At 36.0% G+C, this 23,550-nt stretch overlaps 1 protein-coding gene across 17 annotated transcripts in view; it reads left to right on the forward strand.

Moving 5' to 3' along the window:
• MAP2K5 (mitogen-activated protein kinase kinase 5) overlaps positions 1-23,550 on the forward strand; it is a 262,400-nt gene that overhangs the window by 76,659 nt on the left and 162,191 nt on the right. For all 17 annotated transcript variants that reach the window (XM_057723002.1, XM_057723012.1, XM_057723013.1 and 14 more), the window contains 3 exons: positions 10,105-10,144; positions 21,106-21,174; positions 21,267-21,348. In XM_057723002.1, the coding sequence (XP_057578985.1) occupies positions 10,105-10,144; positions 21,106-21,174; positions 21,267-21,348 (191 nt within the window). The remainder of the gene's footprint in view (positions 1-10,104; positions 10,145-21,105; positions 21,175-21,266; positions 21,349-23,550) is intronic.

Below are 23,550 nucleotides of genomic sequence, written 5' to 3' on the forward strand. Positions count from 1 at the left end.
TGTATGCTGATAAAGCCCAAATATATATCTCCAGTCCTGTCCTCTGTCCTGAACTTCAGACTCCTATCTAATTACCAGTTGAATGTCTTTTAGGCTTTTCACAGTTACCCAAGCCTGAGCTCTTGGTTTCTTCTGAAACCTGTTCCTTCTACAGTTTTCCTAATCTGTATAAATGGAAACTGTGTTGTACAAGTTGCTCATGACAAAAACTTTCCAGTCATTCTTCTTCCTTCTTTTTCTCTCAGACCATTCATCGTATTAACCCACAAGTCTTGTTGGCTTTTCCTCAAAACTGTTTCAACAAGCTGACCACCTCTGACCTACCACTGTGTTCTGAGTCTCTATTATCCCTTGCTAGGATTATTGCATTAGCCTCCCAACTAGTCTCCTAGTTTCTATCCTTGCTTTCCTACAAGGAGTTCTCTTCATCCAACAGCCAAAATAATCTTTCTAAAATATAAGCTCTCCCCCTGACCCTGTGGCTTTTTGTATCATTCACAATGATAGCCAAAGTCTTCACTATGACCTAAATGGTATTACACAATCTGCCTTTCCATTGCCTTCCTAACCTTGTCTCCCACAACTAGCCCTCTTGCGTATTGCACTTCCACACATGTCAAACGCACACTTCCACCTTAGGGCCTTTGAAGTTAGCATTTCCTCTGCCTGAAGTTCTCTTTTTCCAGCTATCTAAATAGTATGCTGCTTTACTGCTCAAATATAACCTAATGAGAGGCACATTCCCTGATCTCCTCCCACCCATAATATAAAAAAAAAGTCCTTAATCTTTTTTTATTTTGGCTGCGTTGGGTCTTTGTTGCTGCGCGCAGGCTTTCTCTAGTTGTGGCGAGCGGGGGCTGCTCTTCGTTGTGTTGCTCGGGCTTCTCTTTGTGGTGGCTTCTCGTTGTGGAGCACAGGCTGTAGGCACATGGGCTCCAGTAGTTGCTGCGCGTGGGCTCAGTAGTTGTGGCTCACAGGCTCTAGAGCGCAGGCTCAGTAGTTGTGGAGCACAGGCTTAGTTGCTCCGAGGCGTGTGGAATCTTCCCAGACCGGGGATTGAACCCGTGTCCCCTGAATTGGCAGGCGGATTCTTAACCACTGCGCCACCAGGGAAGCCCAGAATGCCCTTAATCTTGATCACTCTCTATATCCCTACCTTAATCTTTTTCATTGTACTTTTACTACCTGGCATATTATATATTTATTTGATTATTGTCAGTCTTCCCCCACTAGAAAGTAAGCTCCAGGAAAGCAGGGACCTTGTCTAGTTTGTTCTCTACTCCAGCCATAATACCCACCATAGTGCTTGGCAGCTGGAGACATGCATTATTTATTAAATACATAAGCTAAGAGGAGAGTATGTCATATACCATGGTAGAAGTTGGGAACGCAGCAATGAAGAGAATGAATCTTGACCCTGACCTTGAAACTTACTATAAAATAGGATAAGACACAGATCCTATATTAAGAATTTACAATGTAGTTTGGTAATTAGAGTTTATAGTATCATTAAATAAAGCACACGCTAGTGAAGTTACTTTAACAGTTTCGAAGAAAAATAATAATAACAGCAACATGTGACATATCGTAAGGCATCAGAGTAGTTGATGCCAATGGGTAAATTCAACCACATAAACCACAGGGTAGGGAATATGGTAGGTGGAATTTTAATGTGTCTTTTTTCTTAATTCCACCTTAAATTTTCACAACATCCTGAAGTAAACTTATTTCAAATCATTCCCTGTGTATACCCTGCCTATACTGGAAAGAACAGAAGCGTTGAATTGAAATAGACCCGATTTTAAATCCTGTATCTGCCATTCATGAATTCTTACTACCTTAATATCGTTGAGTCTGTTCTCTTATTGTCTGTGAAATGTGGCTTATGTCACATACATCATATGGAGATTAAAATAATTCTGTGGACTCTTAGGAACTGTTAATTCCTCCTGTTTCCTTTTCTCTTTCTCCCCTCTCCTGACTGCCCCATCTACTTCTTAACTTCTGTGTATCTGAGTGTCTTCTACGTGCTAAGTATTGTGCTAGATGCTATATACACATTGTTGAAGGAAGTAGATGTGATCTCTGCCCTCATGGAATTAAAAAGTGCAGGATTAGATAGTCTAAGGCTGACTAGGTAGGATTCTTCTATTTCTGTTAATAAACACTTTAATTCTGCTGTGATCTTAGATTGAAATTTTAGATTCAGCATACTCATCCTCATGTTTCATAAATTATCTCTGGCCAAAGTCTTTTGTATCTATTTCCCCTTTTCCATATTTGTGAATGCTACCTAGGTTCATATCACCACCTCTTATGTAAACTAGTGTAACAGCTTTCTAAGTGCCCCTTGCTCTCTAGTTTCTCCTCATTTTCAGTGATATTGTGGTAATCTGCATCCAGAAAAAAGATTTTGATCATTGCTTTTCTGTCCAAGAACCTTCAATGGCATTTATTGGCCAGCATATTGAGGACAGCAAACTTGCAACAATAATAATGAAAGCTGAAAGACAATGGTATCCTCAAAAGATGAAAAGGAAATGATTGTCTCAAACTATCATTCAAGAATGAGGGCAAAATAAATACATCTTCAGAAATTAATATAAAAGAATATATATGTGTATGTCTATATGTGTAGACAGAGGGAGAGAGAAAAAGATAGTTTGATAGGGAAGGAGGGAGAGTTAGTTTATTACTGAGGGAAATACTTTAGGAGAAAGAAGCTGAATTCAGTTGAATCCAGAGAGGAATAAAATGAAAGAAAGAATGGTGACTATTTAGATAAACATGACTACAAAACAACAATTATAGTGATTAATTTAGGGACTTCAAAATGAAGTCAAACAGAAAGACTGGACAAAATAATACAAGATGAGAAGAGCCAATTGGAATTAAAGCATTCTAAGATTTTTATGTTATTTGAGGAAAGAATAGGGATAGCAATTAATTTTATATTTTGTTAAGTTAGAATGATTAAAAAATGTGTAGGTAACAGAAGATAATGAACGGAATGTATAACTTCAAAACAAATAGAGGGAATAAAGGGGGGTAATCCAATAGAGTAGAGGAAGAGAGGCATAAAGTAAATAAGTAAGGCGGTAAAAATAAATCTATGTGTATTAATAATTATGTTAAATGTATGTAGACTGATATTGCCAATTAGTAGATTGGTCAAGTGAAACTTTAAAAAATACAGCTATCTGCTATTTTTAACTATTTTAGAATATATTCCTAAAATGCAAAGACAGAGAAAGGTTGAAAGGAAAGGTTGGGGAAAAGATATCAGGCAAAAACTAATCAGTAGAAAGCTATTGTGGTCATATTAACATAAGACAAAGCAGATTTTAAGGCAAAAAGTTTTGTGGTGTTTTTGTTTGTTTTTTTGATTTTTAGGGATGAAGATAGAAAGGACTACTACATGATGATAGAAGAAAAAGACTGTGAATACATAGTAGTCCTAAGCTTGTATATAACTAATAACCTAACCTTAAAATATGTAGAGCAAAAACCTTGCCAGGATTACAAGGAAAATTTGATAGATCCACAGTCATAGTGGTAGAATGTCTCTCAGTAATCAATAGGTCAATTAGACCAAAATTGACTAAAGATATAGAAGGTTTTAATATCATAGTTAACAAGGTGATCATGTGATCATATAGCACTCTTTATCAGTCATATTGAAGATATACATTATTTTCAGGTACAGAAAACTTATTTAATAATTGATTATGTACTAGGGCTCAAAGCAAGTCTCAAATTTGTAACATACAGATCACTTTTTCTGACTATAATACAATTAGTTTAGAAATTAATAATAATAATGTTAACCTCATTGATTTGAAAATTAAAATGCACACATCTGAATAATTTATGGGTCAAAAATACTTACAACTGAACAGTACAGAAAGAGCATATATGAAAACTCATGAGCTGCAGTCCAAGTCATACTTATAGTTTTTTGTGTATATGTTAGAAAAGAAACATTGGATAGGTTTCACATCTAAATCAGTAATTTTTTTTAAAGGGAAGGGGTTAAACCCAAAGAAAGTGGAAGGAAAGGAATACTAAAGGAAAAAAATTAATGAAATTAAAATTCAAGAAATATTAATAATTCAAGAAAACCACCAGTGGGATTTTTGGAAAAATTGATTAAGTATAACAGAGAGAAGACACAAATAATAAAATTAGAATTTGAAAAGGGGACAAAATTCTAGATAGAAGAGAGACTTTAGAAATAAGAGGATATAGTGAATAACTTTAGGACAATGAATTTGAAAACAGAAAATGGACAATTTCCTAGAAAAACAAAACTGTCATAAGAAGAAGGAAAAAAACCTACAGCAGTTAAGGAAATTTATTCATTCTTTCAACAAATATTTATAAAATGTGCCCTACACAGTGTTAGGCACTGGAGATACAGTAATGAACAACCACAAAAAAGGTCCTGTTTTCACAGAGCTTGCTTTCTAGTGGTATGAGATAGATAATAAATTGTGTAGGGTGGTGATGAATTCTATGAAGAATAAAGAAAGAGAAAATGGGCTTTTTTATGTAGGATAGTCAGAGACGTAACACTGAAGGAAGTGATGGAGCAAGTCCAGTGGATATTGGAGGAAGAGTGGTCCAGTCTGAGTGTAGGTGCAAAGGGCCTGAGGCAGAAAGATGTTTGATGGAGCAGAGTGAGCACTGTGGATAAGGGAGATGGGCAGAAGCAAAAATCAGTGATGTAAAAAAAAAAAAAAAAAAGTATGCTAACTCACATATACAGAATCTAAAAATGGTACTGATGAACTCAGTGACAAGAACAAGGACGCAGATACAGAGAATGGACTGGAGAACTCGAGGTATGGGAGGGGGCGGGGGGTGAAGGGGAAACTGAGATGAAGCGAGAGAGTAGCACAGACATATATATACTACCAACTGTAAAATAGATAGTCAGTGGGAAGTTGTTGTATAACAAAGGGAGTCCAACTCGAGGATGGAAGATGCCTTAGAGGACTGGGGTGGGGAGGGTGGGGGGGACTCGAGGAGGGGGGAGTCAAGGAAGGGAGGGAATACGGGGATATGTGTATAAAAACAGATGATTGAACTTGGTGTACCCCCCCCCAAAAAAAAAAAAAAATCAGTGATGTAATCAAGGACCAGATCATGAAATCCTTGTAAGGATTTTTGATTTAGCACTTAGAAATCTGCCCATAAAAAACAAACAAAACAAAAAAACAAACAAACAAAAGAGAAATCTACCCATAAAGTGGGGATCACCATAACTTCTACTCGTGTCATATGTCAGTTATATCACAATAAAGCTGGGGAAAAATAACTCCTGTTTCTACTCATAAGATTATAAAATTAATTAATCAGTCGCTTGATTAAATTAAATTAATTAATTGCATTTGCACTTCATTCAACAATTAGATAATTTTTTTTTCATCCAGAAGTAATAATTTGTCAGACGTTTATTAAGCTTGGAGTACCTATATCATGGACCAGGACTTGTGCAAAACATAAAGAATGCAAAGATGATTAAGACATGGTAGTGTTCCCTGCCCAGTATGGAAGACAGACTTACAAACAGCTTTTCCACAGTGTACTAGGGGTTATAACAGAGATACTAAAGTCTGAAGACTAGGAGAGGCCTCAAAATTTTATAGTCTATAAGGGTGTATATTAAAGGAAGGTGTGTGGATTTTTTTAGGGTAGCTTATATTTTCCTGTTAATCCGAGGAGAATAAAAAATTAGACTTCTCATTTAGGAACAGTTGTTGTCAAATGGTGTTTCTGCTGAGATGAATACCTGAAATGTGGCACTTATCACACCCATCTGAGTGTAATTAAGTTACGCTAGTGGTCAAGAGATAAATATGGTAAGAAATTTTAGAATTTGAATCATGGTATAGCCATAGCATTTCAGATGACTAATTCTTTGTCTTCAAAGTTGGTTCACCATGAAGGAACACTATTTGCTTTTCTTAACAATAAGTGCTATATTGTAGCTTTTTGCCAGTCTTCATTGTTAAAGCTTTATTGGCCTTCATTTGTAGAACATATAGCCTGACTCTTAAAGCAGAGATAACTCTTGCTCTTTCAGTCTGTTTCAGCGGGTTTCACTCTTAAAATACCCAGCTATTCTGAAAACTTTCTAGCTAATGTGTAATGCCTGCTTACTGTGTGCCAGGCCCTGTCCTCCATGCTTTACTTATCTCACTGAACCTCACAAGTTTATAACATAGGGACTGATTTCCCCTTTTCAGAGGGAAATGAGACAAGGTGAGGTTTAATAACAGTCCAGGTTCACATTAAGAAGTATCAGAGGGCTTCCTAGGTGGCGCAGTGGTTAAGAATCCGCCTGCCAATGCAGAGGTCACGGGTTCGATCCCAGCTCCAGGAAGATCCCACATGCCGCGGAGCAACTAAGCCCGTGTGCCAAAAAAAAAAAAAAAAAAAAAAAGAAGTATCAGAGCTAGCGCCAGAACCCAGGCGATGACTTCGAGCCTACAACCTTCACTCTTCTGCCTCCCAGGGTACATTAGCAGTGACTGCAGAATGCTTCCTTGCTTGGAAAGATTCAGTGTGATGGTCTTAGCCTGATTGAAATAGGTTAGCACCTTTGTACATTTTGAATTATGAGTTTCCCTGTTCTAGAATGCAGTTAAGAACACATAGACACTATCACATTATCTAGGACATTTTTTAGTTCCTAGAATATATATGTTCTGCCTCAGTTCCAGTCTTGTCTTTGCCATTGACTGTGTATGCTTGGACAAGTTTTTTAACCTGGCTTTTAGATGTTTCTACTGTAAAAGGGAGGGATTAGATAAGACAGTTCTGTATATTACCTACTTGCTCAATACATTATCTGAATATGTACTCTACCAAAATTAAAGGTTGGTACCAACTTCTTTGTTCAGTTACGTAGAACCTATGGTTCCAAATAGAAAAAGAAAGTAAGAAAGCATAGAAAGTATAGATGTTCCCTTTTGCTGGTCTCCCTGTTATTTTAAATACTCAAAAAATTTATACCAGGCTACTTAGCTTTTACAATCCTAAAGTGTGTGTATATGTGTGTGTGTGTGTGTGTGTTTGTGTGTGTGTGTATATATATAGTGTGCTCAATTTTAAGGGCTGGGACTATTCCCAGAAACTCTGTGCTGGTCACAAACAAAATGGAACGCTCAAGGACTCAGCACTAAAATTAACATAACAAAATGCTTCCTTCATGCACTCACTGGAACAGGTAATTACTGTGGCAACAGCAAACTAATTTGAAGTGTTAGCTGTTAATTAAAACAATGCAGAGGTGTATAGTTGTCTTTTGGTGTAACCAGAGCCTCCATTCAAACTTCATTAATCACTTTACAGTTAATGTGTTGAGGAAGATCGAGACAATTGAGATGCAGTATCCACTGAAAGTAAACGAATTCATTTTCTCTGGGTAGAATGCCATTTGCAAAGTTAAGGGACACACTGGACTCATACTGGCATTGCCTTTGTCATCCACTTCTCCTTGATGATTAAATGTTAAATTGGTGCTGTCATTGCACTGTAAACCAAACCACACAGCATCTTTATTGCTCGAAATTGAACCCAAACTTCCACGGATGAATTAGCGTGCGTCATAATTAAATCATCAAGTCTCCCCTTTTAATTCACTTGGAAATAGGAGACCCTTCTTTTGGAAAAGAGATCAGCTTTCTTGACAAGCTAATTAAGTTGCCAAACTGTCCAGTATGGTATATATACTAGATTATTTGCTGACCATTTACCTATCACTCCTGTTGGTCTAAAACGTCCAGGTGTTGCTCATTGTCTGATGTAACACTGTTCTTTTTATAACTTTTGAATCCTTGTGTATGCATTCAACTATTTATCTTTGCATTTCGGTCAAAGAGACCATGATAATTCAAGAGGAAGAATAATATATCATTATTAAATGTTACATATTATATTACCTGGGATAAAGTTAATAAATTGCTTCAAATCATACTTCAGATTGGCTTAATCCAACAACTTCTCTGTCATGCATTGAGAAAAAATACAGTTTTTATATATTATATGTTTTTATACATTATTACGTGAGTTCAGATATATCATGAGTCAAATGATGAGATATAGTTTCACATTATAAAAGTCTGATGTTAACATAGATAGAAAAGTCAGTGGTAATTTGTTGTAAAACCAACATAATATAGTGGTTCCACTTTAAAAATGTATATCACTTTTTATACAAAGTATAAAAAAGTTTTAAATAATTTGTTTTATAATTTAGTAGTATTTATATGTACCAGGGAGGCTGGTGTTCAGAGAAAGTCTTTAGACACTTATACACATTAAAGTACTCTTTGGTAAAGTGAACACTGCCGATTTTTTAAGCTTGCCTTTCCTTTAAATGAGATATACCTGAATTTCTCTACAATTAATTGATAAAATAAAAGCTGTTTACCTTCCATAATTGGCTTGACCTTTGTCCACTCAAGTAGGAGAAGCAGAATGAATTTTTTATAGCAGTCCTATATATGGATATGTAAATATATAGATATATATGTTTTTTCTTAGTCTTACCTGAATTTGTAACATTTTGTATGTGAAAAGTTGCAAATACTTGTAGGTTCTTAATAACCGAACCATTTCTATAAGTCAGTCACTTTAAAAACACTTGTCAGTGATTGCACAACTCTGTAAATTTACTAAAAATCTTGAATTGTACACTTAAACAAGTGAATTTTATCATATATAATTATACCTCAGTAATGCCGTTAAAAATTGTCAGAGCAACCACACGAATATTTCTGCCAAAACAACAGAAAATGGTGTCTTCGTTTTGATGATAGTGGAATGTGTTTTGATTTTGTTTTTGTTTTATCAAATAAACAATTTTTGTAACTGTGTGTGGTGATGGGTGTTAACTGGACTTATTACGGTGGTCATTTCACAATATATACAAATATTGAATCATTATATTGTATACCTGAAACTAATATAATATTACATGTCAATTATATCAATTAAAAAATAAAAGAAATGAACAGTGTTTACTACTAGGTCATTACCCAGTAAAAATTGGGAGCTTGGAAAATGTATTTTGCAACTTGGCATGTAAATTCCATTCCCCCACATCTTCCCTACCCCACTTACATCTTAACACTAGCCGGGTGAGGGGACTATCAACTCGATCTTGGCTAATACATAAAATCTCTGTGGAGCAAAATTTTAGTTCTTCCAATATGGACTTGTAAGAACAGTGCTTATGTTTTTTGGTGTGTGTTGAAATTGTATATAAAGCACTTGTGTTGGGATAGTGATCAGAGAGTGCATTCCTTGCAGTGCGTGCATATGAGTATCATTTCAGATCAAAAGGTCTTGACGAGGTGTGATGATATTTTATTTCTGCAAACGGTATTCTCTTACTCTTTTTCATAAATGAATGTATTCATATTGCTTGATTTAAATTGTAATTATTTCACTGTATCTGATAATTTGAGCTTGCCTCTGTTCTGTAGCTTTTTTAAAAATATCAAGAGATACCAGCTTTGGGAAAAGATGAACCTCATACTTGAGCCTTGTAACTCTGTGACTTCTTACATGCACTTGTATCTTAAGCCATGTGTTTTGAGAGTATTTTGATGAAATGTAGGGATATAGTTTATCTGTATTTATAATTGAGATAACAAAAGGGAAACCTCCCATTTTATGTGGCTTTGTACTGCGCTTAGCAGAGAGCTATAGAAGACACCCGCCACACACGGTGACTGTGTTGCAAGGGATCTGGAGCCAGAAGACTTGGGTTTAATGTCTAGTTCTCCCTCTTACTGACTTGTGCTATTGGGTAAACTGCTTAACTTCTCTATGCTTCAGAGTTCTGAGCTCTAAAAAAGTGGATAATAATATCAGTATTACCTCAGAGGGTTGTTTTAAGGTAATACATAGTGAATCACTGTGTAAACCATTAAGCTCAATAGAAATGTAAATTACTACTGTTATTAGTGTTCTTTGAAAGTATCATATATCCCCTTGCTGAGGATGTATTCAGATTTACATTTATGTCCTTAACCACTTTGTAGGTTGTTTAGTGATCCCAAGTGATTTTATTTTGTTTTCTTTCCGTAGAGCATATCATGTCCCAAGTGGGAAAATATTAGCTGTAAAGGTAAGTGCTGGATAAGTTTTATGAAATTCATGAAGTTTTTGATGCTTACTGCTTTCTCCCCCCAAACCCCCTTAGGTTGAGTCACAGGTATTGTCAAAGAGGAGATGCAGTGGTTTACGGTTTGGATGGTGGGTAACGGAAGCTCTGGCCCTGTTGTGACATTCAGGTCTTTTAAGTGCCCCCAAATGCCCAATTGTGAGCTCATCGAATTGTGAGTCTTCTCATCATCGTCACCTGCACTTTGTTCTGTGTTCCCTGCTCAGTGACATCACTGTCTTCCTCATCTTACAGTTCAAAAACTTAGTAGTTATTCACTCCTTTCTTTCCTTCATCTGCCACATCTTGTAAGTCACCATATCCTGTCAGAAACTTCCCCTGAAATGGGTTCATGTGTCACTTTCTTTCTTTCTCATCCTTGTTACCTTGGCCTTGTATCAGGCTCACATACCTCCTACCTGGACTTTTATAATAATTTCCTCACTGTACCTTTCACTCTGCCACTGGAGTTTAGAGGCTGAATCCCAGATCTGACACGTCACTGTCTTAACACCCCTCTTCCTCCAGCCCCAATAGTGTACAACATAAAGCCTATGATGTTTGCCTCACATCTTTACATCTTTACGGCATCCTGAGATACCCGAACTTCGCACCCTCGAATAGAGTCAAGCTGCATGTATCTCAGGGATCTTCTAGGCAGTTACCTTAGATGCTCCTCATTTGTCTCCATCGTGTTCATAATCACACCCCATTTCTACCATACTTCAAGATCCCAGTACTGCCCATGCTACTTTGGATTTAATCTCTGACATTGACTGTTGGTACTTGATTTTCCCACTGTTTTATCTCAGATTTCCGTAATGAGTCTCTTGAACTGCACCTCTGACTGAAACCTGTACTACCTTAAGTTCAACTCAATAGAACTCCACTTCCAAGCTGGGCTCTTAGCTGACAAACTGGTCAGGTCTGCTTAGCTCCTTACTCCCCCGCAGGTTTGTTAGGCACTTACACATAGGTCCCCACCTGCCTTTACCACTTCATCCTCTGCTTTACCTGCACGTTGCTTTCTGTTATGCAGCTTTAATTTTTGAATGACTACTATATGCCAGATATTATGCTAGACTATATTGCTATTATCTTTAATCCTTAAAACTATAAACTAAGCCTATTATTTTAGATTTGAGGACTTGGAAAGCTGAATTGTCCAAGGTCACACAAATGGAAGAGCCAAGGCCAAGATTTAAAATAAAACCCATCTGACTCCAAAGCACATGTCTTTTGCTGCACCCTGCAGCCTTTATAAGTTATTCCCATTGCCCATCCCTTTGATTTCCATCTATCCTTTCAAGGTCCTTCTCCTTCAAGATTCCTTTTTAGCTGTCCATAGTGAGAATTCAGTCTCTTTCCCTAATAATTGCATGCTGTATATTTCTTTTTTTTCTTTTTTCTTTTTTTTTTTTGTAGGTGGGTCTTATTTTTTGATTCACTCTGACAATCTGTCTTTTAATTGGCACATTTAGGGCATTTATGTTCAGAGTGTTTATTGATACTGCATACTGTATATTTCTGTATCTTTTATCTGACCTAGGAAACGAAGAATCAGAACAATTTAATTGCAATTGGTTGTAACTTTTAGTAAAGCTAAACCAAAACTGAGACTCAGGTCTGGACTGCTTCTTCCGTACCACACTTAATACAGCACCTAGAGTGTTTTATGTGTATTATCAAGTTTAGTTTTAATAACTCAAATAGCTTTTGGAGAGGCAGTACAACAGAGCTCCTTTTTGGGATATTTTCTTTGATATTCCAGCCAAACTAGGTTCACAGAATTGTAGAAATGAAAGAGACCTTAGAGATCATCTGTCATGGCCCCACATTTTAAAGAGGAGGACCCTTGAATCCAGACAGTTCCCAGAGTAGGTACTATAGAGGCCAGGTTCCACCTCAGTCTTCCCCTGAGTTCACTTGAGTACAGCTCTGTGGTACCAGCTACGCACTGGGTTGTCCTTTCTATACCTTCTTGAGCTCCCTCTTCACTCAGAGAACACCTCCTCCAACTGGAGCACTATTTCCGTTTTTATCTAGTTATTTGTTCCTTTGATGTCAAAACTTTTAGATTGTTGCCAGTGATGTAGTTAAAGACAGTCAACTTCAGGTTATTTATTCTGGGAGAGGGGAGCACTGCTATAAATCACCCCCCAAAACTTACTGTTTGGCTTTGTAAATGCATTATAATTTTTCATAATTTCATACATTTTGAAATATGTTTACCCTAGGCTGACATTAAAATTCTTGTGCATGATTATTTAGTTGGGTATGGCAAGAGGCTAACAGTTTTTTCTGGAAAGGATTAAAAGCAATTTTAAAGGACACGTTTTAAAAAGAGCTGTTAAAGTAGAGACTTTCAATAAATGAAAACAGTAGGGCTTTACAAATATACTATTCACTAGACCTGACCATAAAACTGAGCTACAGAGCAGGGACTGTGTTGTATTCACTTTGTATCCCTCGATTCTGTAAAATCACATACTGGATGCTCAAACTGAGTTGAATGAATGATTTGAGTAGATATGATTATTGTGTTTAAACTTTTTGTTTAGCCCTGAGCTTCTTGGCAGTGAAGGCAAAAACCATTTTGCTTATATAATAGTCATAATCTAAGAGAAAGAAATATATCGTTTCTTTAAAACAGGCACAGTTTTTCATTAAATCTTAGGAGTGTTATTTAGTTTCCAAATACTTGGGGATTTTTTCCAGATCCTTCTGTTATTGATTTCTAATTTAAATTCATTGTGGTCAGGGAACATACTTTGTGTAATTGGAATTAAGTTTGTCGATATTTATTTTTGGCCCAGAATATGAATTATCTTGGTAAGTCTTCCCTGTGCACATGAAAAGAATGTATAGTCTGTTGTATAGGATGTGGGGTAAATGTCAATTAGATTAAGTTGGCTGATAGTGTTGTTCCAAATTTCTGTATCTTTACTGATTTTTTATCTGCTTGTCCTATCAACAAGAAAGAAGGGTGTTGAAATTTGCAGCAACAATTGTATGTCTGTCTGTTTTTTCTTTCAGTTCTATCATTTTTTACTCATATTTTTTGAAGATCTCTTAGGCTATCTAGGATTGTTACGTCCTCATGATGAATTGGTCACTTTATTACTACGAAATGATCTTTATCCATGGTGATATTCTTTGCTCTGAAATCTATATTATCTGGTATTAATATAGCTGCTCTAGCTTTATTTTGACTAGTGTTAGCATGATATAGCCTTTTACTTCTAATCTGTTGTATCTTTATATTTGGGATGGATTTCTTGTAGGCAGCATATAGTTGGTTCTTGTATTTTAATCCAGTCTGTTAATCTCTGTTTTTTAATTGAGGTATTTAGATCATGTGCATTTCATGTGATTATTGATAAGGTTGGGTTTAAGTATATGGATTTGCTCTTTGTTTTCTATTTATTCTGTCTGTATGTCCTTTTTTTAAGCAATTGCTTTAGAGTCTATAACATACATCTTTAACTTATCATAGTCTACCTTCAAGTAATATTGCACCACTTTACCTATAGTGTGAAAACTTTACAATAGTATTCTTTCATTTCCTTCATCCTGACCTTTGTTATTGTACATTTTACTTACTCATGTTAAAAACCCCAGGATACATTGTTACTATTTTTGCTTTAGACGTTTGTCTTTTAAAGGCATTTTAAATATAAGAAAATATTTATATTTACTCACATTTTTACTATTTGCTCTTTATTTCCTTGTGTAGATCCAGATTTTTGTCTGGTATCATTTTCCTTCTGTCTGAGGACTCCCTTCTTTTACATTTCTTGTAGTGCGTAAGTCTCCTGGCAATGAATTCTCCCAGCTTTTGCATATCTGAAAAGTGTATATTTGATTTTAATTTTTGGAAGACATTTTCACCAGATAAAGAATTCTAGGTTAATCGTCCTTTTCTTTCAGTATTCTTAAGATTTTGTTTCACTGTTTTCTGGCTGTCATTCATTCTTACTGTCCTTTAAAATCTTTATTCCTGTATGCATTAGAACTGACTTCTTTTCTGACTGCTTTGAAGATTTTTTTTATCACTAGTCTTATGCAATTTGATTACAGTGAGCTTTTCTGTAATTTTCTTCCTGATTCATGTACTTAGGATTTGTTGAGATAAAAAATTTCATTAAATTTGGAAAAATTTTAGCCATTATTTCTTCAAGCATTTTCTCCACCTTTGGGAACTTAAATTGCATATATGTTAGGTCACTTGAAGTTGCCCCACAGCAAAATGATACCCTGTTGTTTGTTCATTCTAGGCTTTTTTCTCTCTAATGTTTCATTTTTGGATAGTTTCTGTTGTCAAATGTTCAGGTTTTTGTCCTTTCATCTGCATTTTCTAATCTGTTCAGTTTAATTTTTATTTCAGACATTATAGTTTTTATTCCTAAAAGTTTACATGGGTCTTTTTTATATCTTCCATATCTGTACTTAACATGCTCCATCTTTCTTCTGTCTTCTTACATGTGTGGAATATATTTATGATAACTGAATTAATGGTCTTGTCTATTAATTCTATCATAAGTGTCATTTGGGGTCAGTTTTGACTGACTGCTTTTTCTCCCCATTTGGGGTTGTGTTTTTTAACACATAATTTTTTATTGGATGCCAGTTGTATGGCATAGATTCATTCCTGTAAATATTCTTGAACTTTATTCTAAGATGCTGTTTAGTGAATCTGAAACAGTTTGATCCTTCTGAGACTTGCTTTTAAGCTTTATTAAATGGGACCAACCCAGTGGTTAGTCTAGATCTAATTTTCCCCAGTCAACTGAAGCAGCAGTCTTCTGAATACTCTACCCCGATGCTATGGCAAATACAGGTTTTCCATCCTGGCTGTTGGGAACACAAACTCTGCCTAGTGTGAGATCTGAAGTTTGTTTCTCCTGATTCTTTCTGGGGACTCTTTCCCTGGCCTCAGGTAGTTTCCTGACATCTGCGTGCTGTTACTCAGCTGAACACTCCAGGGGCCCTCTGCAGTTGTCTGGAGCTGTCCCCTTTTGCTCTTCTGCCAGTGAACTCTCGCTGCCTTGGCTTCCTCAGACTCCCAGTTTTCTCAGCTTAGGGAGGTGGCTTAGCTTCCCTGGGTTCCCCTCCCTGCACTGAGCCTGGAAACTCTTGTTTAGTCAGTAAGCTGAACAATCATAGGAATCATCTTATTTGTTTTCCATCTCCTAGGGATCACTGTCCTATTTTAGCTGATATCTAGTATCTAGAAGCCTGTTGATTTTTCTGGGTTTGTTTTTATTGTTATTTATTTTTTTAGTATCTCTTCCTTTCTTGTCACCATACTAATCCAGATACTTGTTTTTGTCTGTTGTCAGACATGTTGACTAGCTTTTAAATTGTTCTCTCAGAGTAGCACAGACATATATATACGACCAACTGTAAAATAGTCAGTGGGAAGTTGTTGTATAACAAAGGGAGTCCAACTCGAGGATGGAAGATGCCTTAGAGGACTGGGGCAGGGAGGGTGGGGGGGACTCGAGGGGGGGACGTCAAGGAAGGGAGGGAATATGGGGATATGTGTATAAAAACAGTTGATTGAACCTGGTGTACCCCCCAAAAAAAAATAATAATAAAAAAAAAATTGTTCTCTCAAAAACAGAAGTTTCCATTTATTGATCATTTGTACTGTGCTAAGGACTCTACATACATTTGCCTCATTTAATGCTCACAACCACCTCTTGCAGTTACTACCATTATGTGTCCTCATTTTACAGATACAGAAGCTGAGGCACAGAATAGTTAAGTAGCTCAGTCCCACAACTAATAAGTAATGGAACCAGGCTTTGAACTCAGGGAAGTCTTGCCTCAAGTCCATGCTCTTAACTGCTGTACTATATTTCTGCTCACTACCCTTGGGATTGGCTTCTTAAAGCATAGTTCTGGTCACATCTCTTCACTTCTAAAAGTCTTCAAAGGCTCTACATTACTTCCCAAGTAAAAGCTCTATGGGATGGAACTCAGGATCTTCCACAGTAGGTCATCAGCCTACTTTTAAAACATTATCTTATGTGTCTGATAATGTGCTTCTTTTAAGTTGAACTTGTTGCCTTAGCTGAACCCAGGTAGTTTCTCGCTTCTACACTTTTACTCATGTATTTCTTTCTAATTAGAATGCCTTCACCCATGTCTCCACCTATTAAAATCCTTAACACCCTTCAAGGGTCAGCTCCAAAGCTTGCTCTTCTGTTGAACTTACTTGAATAAATCCTGTCACATCTGGTATATCTATCACTCATTCATCTTCTCCTTTGAACCTCTCTAGAATTCTCTGTATGTGTCTTGAGTGTTATCACATACTGCCTTGTATTTTGCTATTAGTATCCATGTACATTTCCCCTGTTACATTGAAATCTCTTTGTAAGTGGGGAATATATTTATCTTCTGGTCTTACTCACTGATTAATGTAGAATCTTGCATATAGGGCCTAGTACAGAGCACTAATGTAATGACTAGATGTTCAACACATAATTTGTTGAATGACTAACTGAATAAATAAATTTTATTCTTTTGTTTGTTCTTTAATTCACTCGTTCATCTTTTGAAGTAGCATCCTGAAAGCAGGTGCAGCTCACTTACAAAATATCCCATAGTGTTCTTTGTATGGACCATTGCTCTCACCCAGAGTATTTCTTAGCTTTTTTTATATTGAAGGGTGAAATGAAAGGTTAAGAGTTAGAAGCACATTTGATCTTTTCCTGACCCCCTCCTGACTTTTGTGTGACTTCAAGCATGTCACTTGAACCTCTCAGTGACCTCAGCTGTGAAACGGGGCTGCCTGGTATCACAGAGGGATTGTGAAGAGCAGCAAATCACAGTCCTTGTCTAAAGAGAATCACCTGCAGGGCTCTGATGCCTGCATAGAATGATGAGGGAAATTTAATTTCCCAAGTCAAGTGGTCATTTGGACCCATACTTTGAATGTCTATGGGAGCAATTAGATGAGAGTCCTGGAAAATCTGTTACTTTTCTCTTCCTACTCAAAATATTCCTAATTTTTGTTCTTGCAAATGTTCTTATTTTTTAGACTTTTTGTCTAAAGCATATCGCAGTGTCTAAGCATATTAGTGTTTACCTCTTCAGACTTCAAATATGGGAAAATATCACTTCAGATATTATAAAAAGCAAGTTGAATTTTGAGAAGAGTAGAAGTACCTTGAATTTTTATTTTATACTACTGAGTTTAGAAAAATTTTGCGTCAACGATAGTACTTTGAAAATGATACTAATGCTATTTTAAAGACAACTATTCAATGACTGTATATGAATACATGTTTCTAACTAGCTTGTAGTGGGGGGTGGGTGGGAGGAATGTAGTTAAACAGGGTGATTGCAAACAAGTAGAGCAGAAAACAAATAAAAATACTGTTAGCCATCTTGCAAACAGAACCTTTTTATACTGTTGATGTATTCTCTAAAATCTTAGAAAGAGTAAAGCCTAATAGATTCCCCGGTATTGTATATTTTCTAATTGGGAAAAATCCATCTTACAGGAAATTTAGCCTTGTATGTAGCATGTGCTGATTATCATTCTTTGACTGCTTTGGGTTTCTGCTGCTTTTAAACTAGCATTTAAATGGACCATTTGATTAATCATTTGTATACTGACTGTAATCCTCCCAAATTTCCTTTCTGAGTTGTACATACTGTAAAAGACAATTATGTCGCCACAGATTAAATAAGCAAATTAAAACAGAATAGCGGCTTAATTTGACCTGTGATTTTGCTCTCCTTCCCTTTAGTGAAGCGTGTGCCACTCCAGCAAATAAATGAAGTCATCCATGACAGCTTGTGATGAATTGCCGTATTTATACTGTATATTTTAATAGCCTCACACTAATTTAAATTGAGCACAGAGTAAATTATAATTCAGTCACTTGACTGCTTATATTTAACTTGACAACTCATCCTTATTTGTCCTGGAGTTGTAGTGGAGAGCAATGGAAATGCGCTCAGGTATTTCAGTTTCTCACTTAACCCTTTTTCCAGGAAAAGCTTCATGTTCAAATTCTCTCCAGTTTGAAAAATTTCTCTCTTCCTAAAAAAAAAAAAAAACCATGAAGACTCAGAGTTCACACTTTCCTTGTTCTTCAGAGAGAAAATTAATATTTGCCATGCTTTTTTTCTAGTTTTTCCATTTTAGGGTAGATTTTACTTGCCCTCTCAAGTTCCCAGAAATTACTTTTTCACTTTTTTACTATTATGGAATCTCCATTATTCTAGTCTATAGCAAATTCCAAGAATGATCAAGACCTATTAGAGTACAATGGATTGGTCCCACAAATATAGTATTACTTGCTACATTTTAGGCCAGTGTGGCAATTTTATTTATTTTGATGTTTATATCTTTAGTTTTAAGTTTAGTTATAGAAATCAAGCAATTCATTTCCTTCTTGTATAGAAATAGGTTCTTATTTGGAGGATTGTGATTGTAAGGAGTACTTTAATTAAGTCCCACATCACTTAATGGGCACCACTTGAGTAAGACCCTGTGCTGGGTGCTGGGTATGGAGGGAGGGGACCAGAGGAAAATGCACAAGATTTAGTCGTTGCCCTTCATGAAGGGGCTTACAACCAGTCTGTACTCTCTAGGCTTCTGTTTTTAGGAGATGAGGCATTAATGCTAAAGGCATCATGGGATAAGGAGAACGATAAAGGCTCTGATGGAGGGCTTTGGGGCTGGCTTTATGGAGGTGGTAGTGGCATTCATGCTGTGTCTAAAGGATAGAAAAGGTTTTATGGCCAGTGACTGTGGAATGGATCAAGGAAGCACACCTCAAGTGGAGGGAGCAGCAGGAATAAAGACTGGACGTGGGGGAAAGCACAGGATGTGTGCAGACTGGTAGAAATCATCTGATTTTGCATGTAGATTGGGTCTGTGGTAAGGAGTAGTGGGAGAAGCAGCTAGAATAACAAGTTGCAGGTAGATTGTGGAAGAATTCCTTGAATATCATGCTAGAATTTTACCTTTATTTGAGGCCATGGGAGCCCAATTAAGGTTCTCTATGAAGAGAATATGTTCATAGCTGGTAGTTTGGGGTTAATAACAAGATTTTGGTTAGCCATGTGGAATCGTGTTGTTTCTTGATTGGGGGCCTGGAGATGCAATATATCTTAGTAGTCATACTAAACATTGAATAAATGGCATTTTTGAAACCGTAAACAAGGGATTCTCAACCTTACTGTGGGTTACAAATCATCCGGGAATTTTTTTAAAAAATGCAGAGATGTGGGCCCACCCCCCATAAATTCTGATTCCTTTATTCTGGGGTAAGGCCTGTGCATAAGGATTTGTTTGAAGTGTCCTTATATACTTATGTAAACACCTAGATATAAAGGTAATTATAATGTGAGGCCAGTGTTGAGACCACTGCTTTTTTTTTTAAGGTAAATAATGCCTTACTCCTTTTAGCAGAGTTTTTCAGGCGGAAAGATTCCCTGTACTTGACATAGTAGTGTGAATAGCTCTAATATTTTATGGCATAGAATAGAAACAACACTAGTTGAATTAATTTTGTTGCTAAATTTTATACAGGAACAAAAATGTAAGTGAATATTGTGGCAAATGACTATTGATTGGGAGAAATGTTTAAATGTTTCTTGGCAGTTTTGCATTACACTTACAATCTAGTTTTAGTGAGAGCTTTTATAAATAACCCTAAAGCAAACTCTTGATAGAAACTGCTATGCCTTTTTATACTCACTTTACCCTCCCCCCAGTGGATGTCAGTACTATAAAATGTGTGTTTAGAGATTATCCTTTTCTTTCCTTGCTCTATCAGTAGTTTGCAATTCAAAATTTATGTTTTTTCTCCAGTATGATTTTATATATATATACACACACATTTTTTTTTCTGCCGTTGTAATACAAAATGTGGTTCAGTGTTGGATGGTGCATAATTAGACTATCATCGGTAATCCTGAATGTTCACTTTCTAATCTAGAAATGTCGAGTCAGAAACTCTGCCACAAATCTTAGAAATTATCTTCCAGTTATTTTATCATCAATGTCTATTTTAAGTAAAAAACAATTTCCATTGAATTGGCTGCACGGGAAATGCTAAGTAAAATTTGAATGGTTGATGGTCTTCTTTCTTAAAAAAAATGTTTGAAATAAACTGGAATTGGTTCTAGGTAAGTTTATAAGTAAACTATTGTACATTCTGTGTTATGAATCTGACTCAGTGGTTGATATTTTAAGGAAAACCGTAAAGCCTCAGGGCATACTGGAAATCACGTGGTCCTTGGAACCAAGGAGGGGCCCTGACATTGCCAGGCCTCATGACTCCTCAGAACACTGGTTTCTTCCTCTAAAAGAAGGGAATTAGATAAAATCACTTCTGAGGTTCCTTCAAGCTCCAACATTTTATAGCAGTGTTGGCAAAGAAAGATTACGCAACTGGAAAAATATAAAAACCTGATATATATTTAAAACCCTTGATTTGTCCTGTAAACTGAAAATCTCCCCCAAATGTCACTTTTACTCATCACTCTCTCCTGCTTCTGCCGGGTGTCTGAATTACCAGACAGTTATTTTTTAATGGTTTCAAGGTTATTCCTATCTTCCTCTTCTCAAAATAACCAACGTGGCCAAAATAGGGTGTGTAAATTAAGGGTGTTATAACTTAACTGAGTTTTAAAGCCGTTAATACTGACCTTTGAGACCTGGGCTTTTTCCTTGATGCCATCAATCACTTCTGTACCACCTCCCCCAGTACAAAGTGTTAGGCAGATGTGGACACTGTTTGTGTTACTGGAGGTTATGGTGGGGGGGAGGAGAAAGGTGAAATCAATAGAGGGAACACCATATTTTTTAGTTTTTATATTTCATAGGCAATATATGGCTGTATTTAATTTAAAGGTGAATAAATGTGTGAATGTTGATTCCTTTATATATTTAGGTCATACTACTAGATATTACACTGGAACTTCAGAAGCAAATTATGTCTGAATTGGAAATTCTTTATAAGGTAATTTTTTTCTTGGTCGTTTTTCCTTATAAAGTATGCCTATGGTATTGGCTTGCAGGCTTTTAACTACTTTTGTCTTATTTTTGTTACAGTGTGATTCATCATATATCATAGGGTTTTATGGTGCATTTTTTGTGGAAAACAGGATTTCAATATGTACAGAATTCATGGATGGTGAGTTTTCCCTTTTATATTTTAAAAGTGATTTTGGGAGTAGAGTGTTTTAAAACCTGATTTTGGTATAGGTATCAAGTAGAATTAAAAATAATTAAAATGTACTAATAATTACCTCCTTTATGCTCTAAAGCATCTTAGTGTTAAGGGTTCCTGGTGTTAAATATCTGTAGCCGAGCCATAATTTCAAGAATGTAATTTCATTTACTTTTATTGAAAATTTAAATAGAACAGATTAAATGCTAGCCTAATCGGTGGTTTGATACTTGATTCTTCCATACAATCTGTCTTCACTTGCAAAACAGATGTTCTGTTCTTTTAATGTTTCAATAGCCAAAACAGATTTTCTTTTAAAAGAAATCTATTAACCCAATGTCCTGTGTCTTTTAGAAAGAAATCGGTTCTTAATTGCAAGATAAGAAATTGTTTTCCAACACAGCTGTTTAACCAAGATGTGTTTAGTTTTCTTTGGACTCTAGCCCTTTCCTTCCTTCCTTTATTTTTTATTCATTTCTATTTTGATAAATCTTTTTTGATCTGAATATTATGGCAAAATGCAGATTTCTTGGTTCCCTATCAGTGAAATGATGTCATCATTATTATTGTTTACCCATTTGAAATCAAAGCAGTCTTTCATGTATCCAATCTTTTAATGTCTAGCTCATTAAAACTGAACATTTCAGAATTCCCTGGTGGTCCAGTGGTTAGGATTCGGTGCTTTCACTGCCATGGCCTGGGTTCAATCCCTGGTTTAAGATCCCGCAAGCTGAGCAGTGTGGCTAAAAAAAAAAACACTCTCAACATTTAAAAAATATACTTAGTTCATTTGGGGGATTCTCAGTGTATCAATAATATAATTAGTTCATTCCCCACAAGACTTTTTAATGAGCCAATGTTGATACCTTGGTACTATAACAATGTGTTCTAAATTAGTTAAAATAGATGTCAAGAATTTAAAGTCTTACAAACATATGTGTAGTATGATAATTACTATTCAAGGAGACTGACTAGAAAAAGTGGATTCATAGAGCCAGTACATGCCATTATTTTATGACTTTTCATCATCCTTTTTTGAATCCTCAACTTTTGTTACATTAAAAAATTTATTTATTAAGACTGTGTATTCAAATACCAAAAACTTCATCCTTCTAATGTGTAGAGTTCAGTGGTGTTTAGTATATTCACAAGGTTGTGTAACCATCACCACTAATTCCAAAACATTTTTATCACCCTGGAAACAAACTCACTACCCATTAGTAGTCACTCCCTATACCCTCTTCCCTCTAGTCCCTGGCAACCATTAATCTACTTTCTGTCTCTGTGGATTTCCCTATTTTGGACATTTCAGATAAGTGGAATCATATAGTATGTGGCCTTAGTGTCTGGCTTCTTTCACTTAGCATAATGTTCTCAAGGTTCACCCATGTTGTAGCATTTATCAGTAGTTCATTCCTTTCCATGACTCATAATAGTCCATCGTATGGATTAGCACATTTTCTTTACTTATTCATCAGTGATGGGCATTTGTGATGTTTCTACTTTTTGGCTATTATGAATGATGCTGCGATGTACATTTGTGTACAAGTTTTTGTGTGGATATACGTTTTCACTTCTCTTAAGTATGTCAGTAGGAGTAGAATTGCTGAGTCATATGGTAGCTCTGTGTTTAGCACTGCCAAACTGTTCCATTCCATTTTACACCAGTTTGCATTCAGTTTGCTAATAAACTTGTTCCTTAAACTCTAATAGGTTTTTGTAGATTCTTTAGGGGTTTTCCATATGGAAGATCATGTCATTTGAAAATGGAGGTAGTATTATATCTTCCTTTCCATTTTGGATGTCTTTTTTTCTTTTTCTTGCTTAATTACCCTGACTAAAACTCTCAGTACAGTGTTGAATAGAAGTAATGAGAGCAGACATTCTTCTTTTGCTCCTCAGAGGGGATTCTTTCAGTCTTTCACCATTAAGTATGATGTTAGCTGTTGGTTTTTTGTAGATGTCATTTATCAAGTTCGCTGAGTATTTTTTTCATGAATTGGCATTAGATTTTGTCAAGTGCTTTTTCTGTCTATTGAAATGATCATGTGTTTTTTTGTCCTTTATTCCATAGTTACAGTGCATTACATTAATAGATTTTTGCATACTGAATCAATCTTCTATGAGCCTTTTTACATGTTGCTGGATTCACTCTGCTAGTATTTT

The sequence above is a fragment of the Hippopotamus amphibius genome, chromosome 2 (genome assembly GCF_030028045.1).
Source record: "Hippopotamus amphibius kiboko isolate mHipAmp2 chromosome 2, mHipAmp2.hap2, whole genome shotgun sequence".
NCBI lineage: Eukaryota > Metazoa > Chordata > Mammalia > Artiodactyla > Hippopotamidae > Hippopotamus > Hippopotamus amphibius.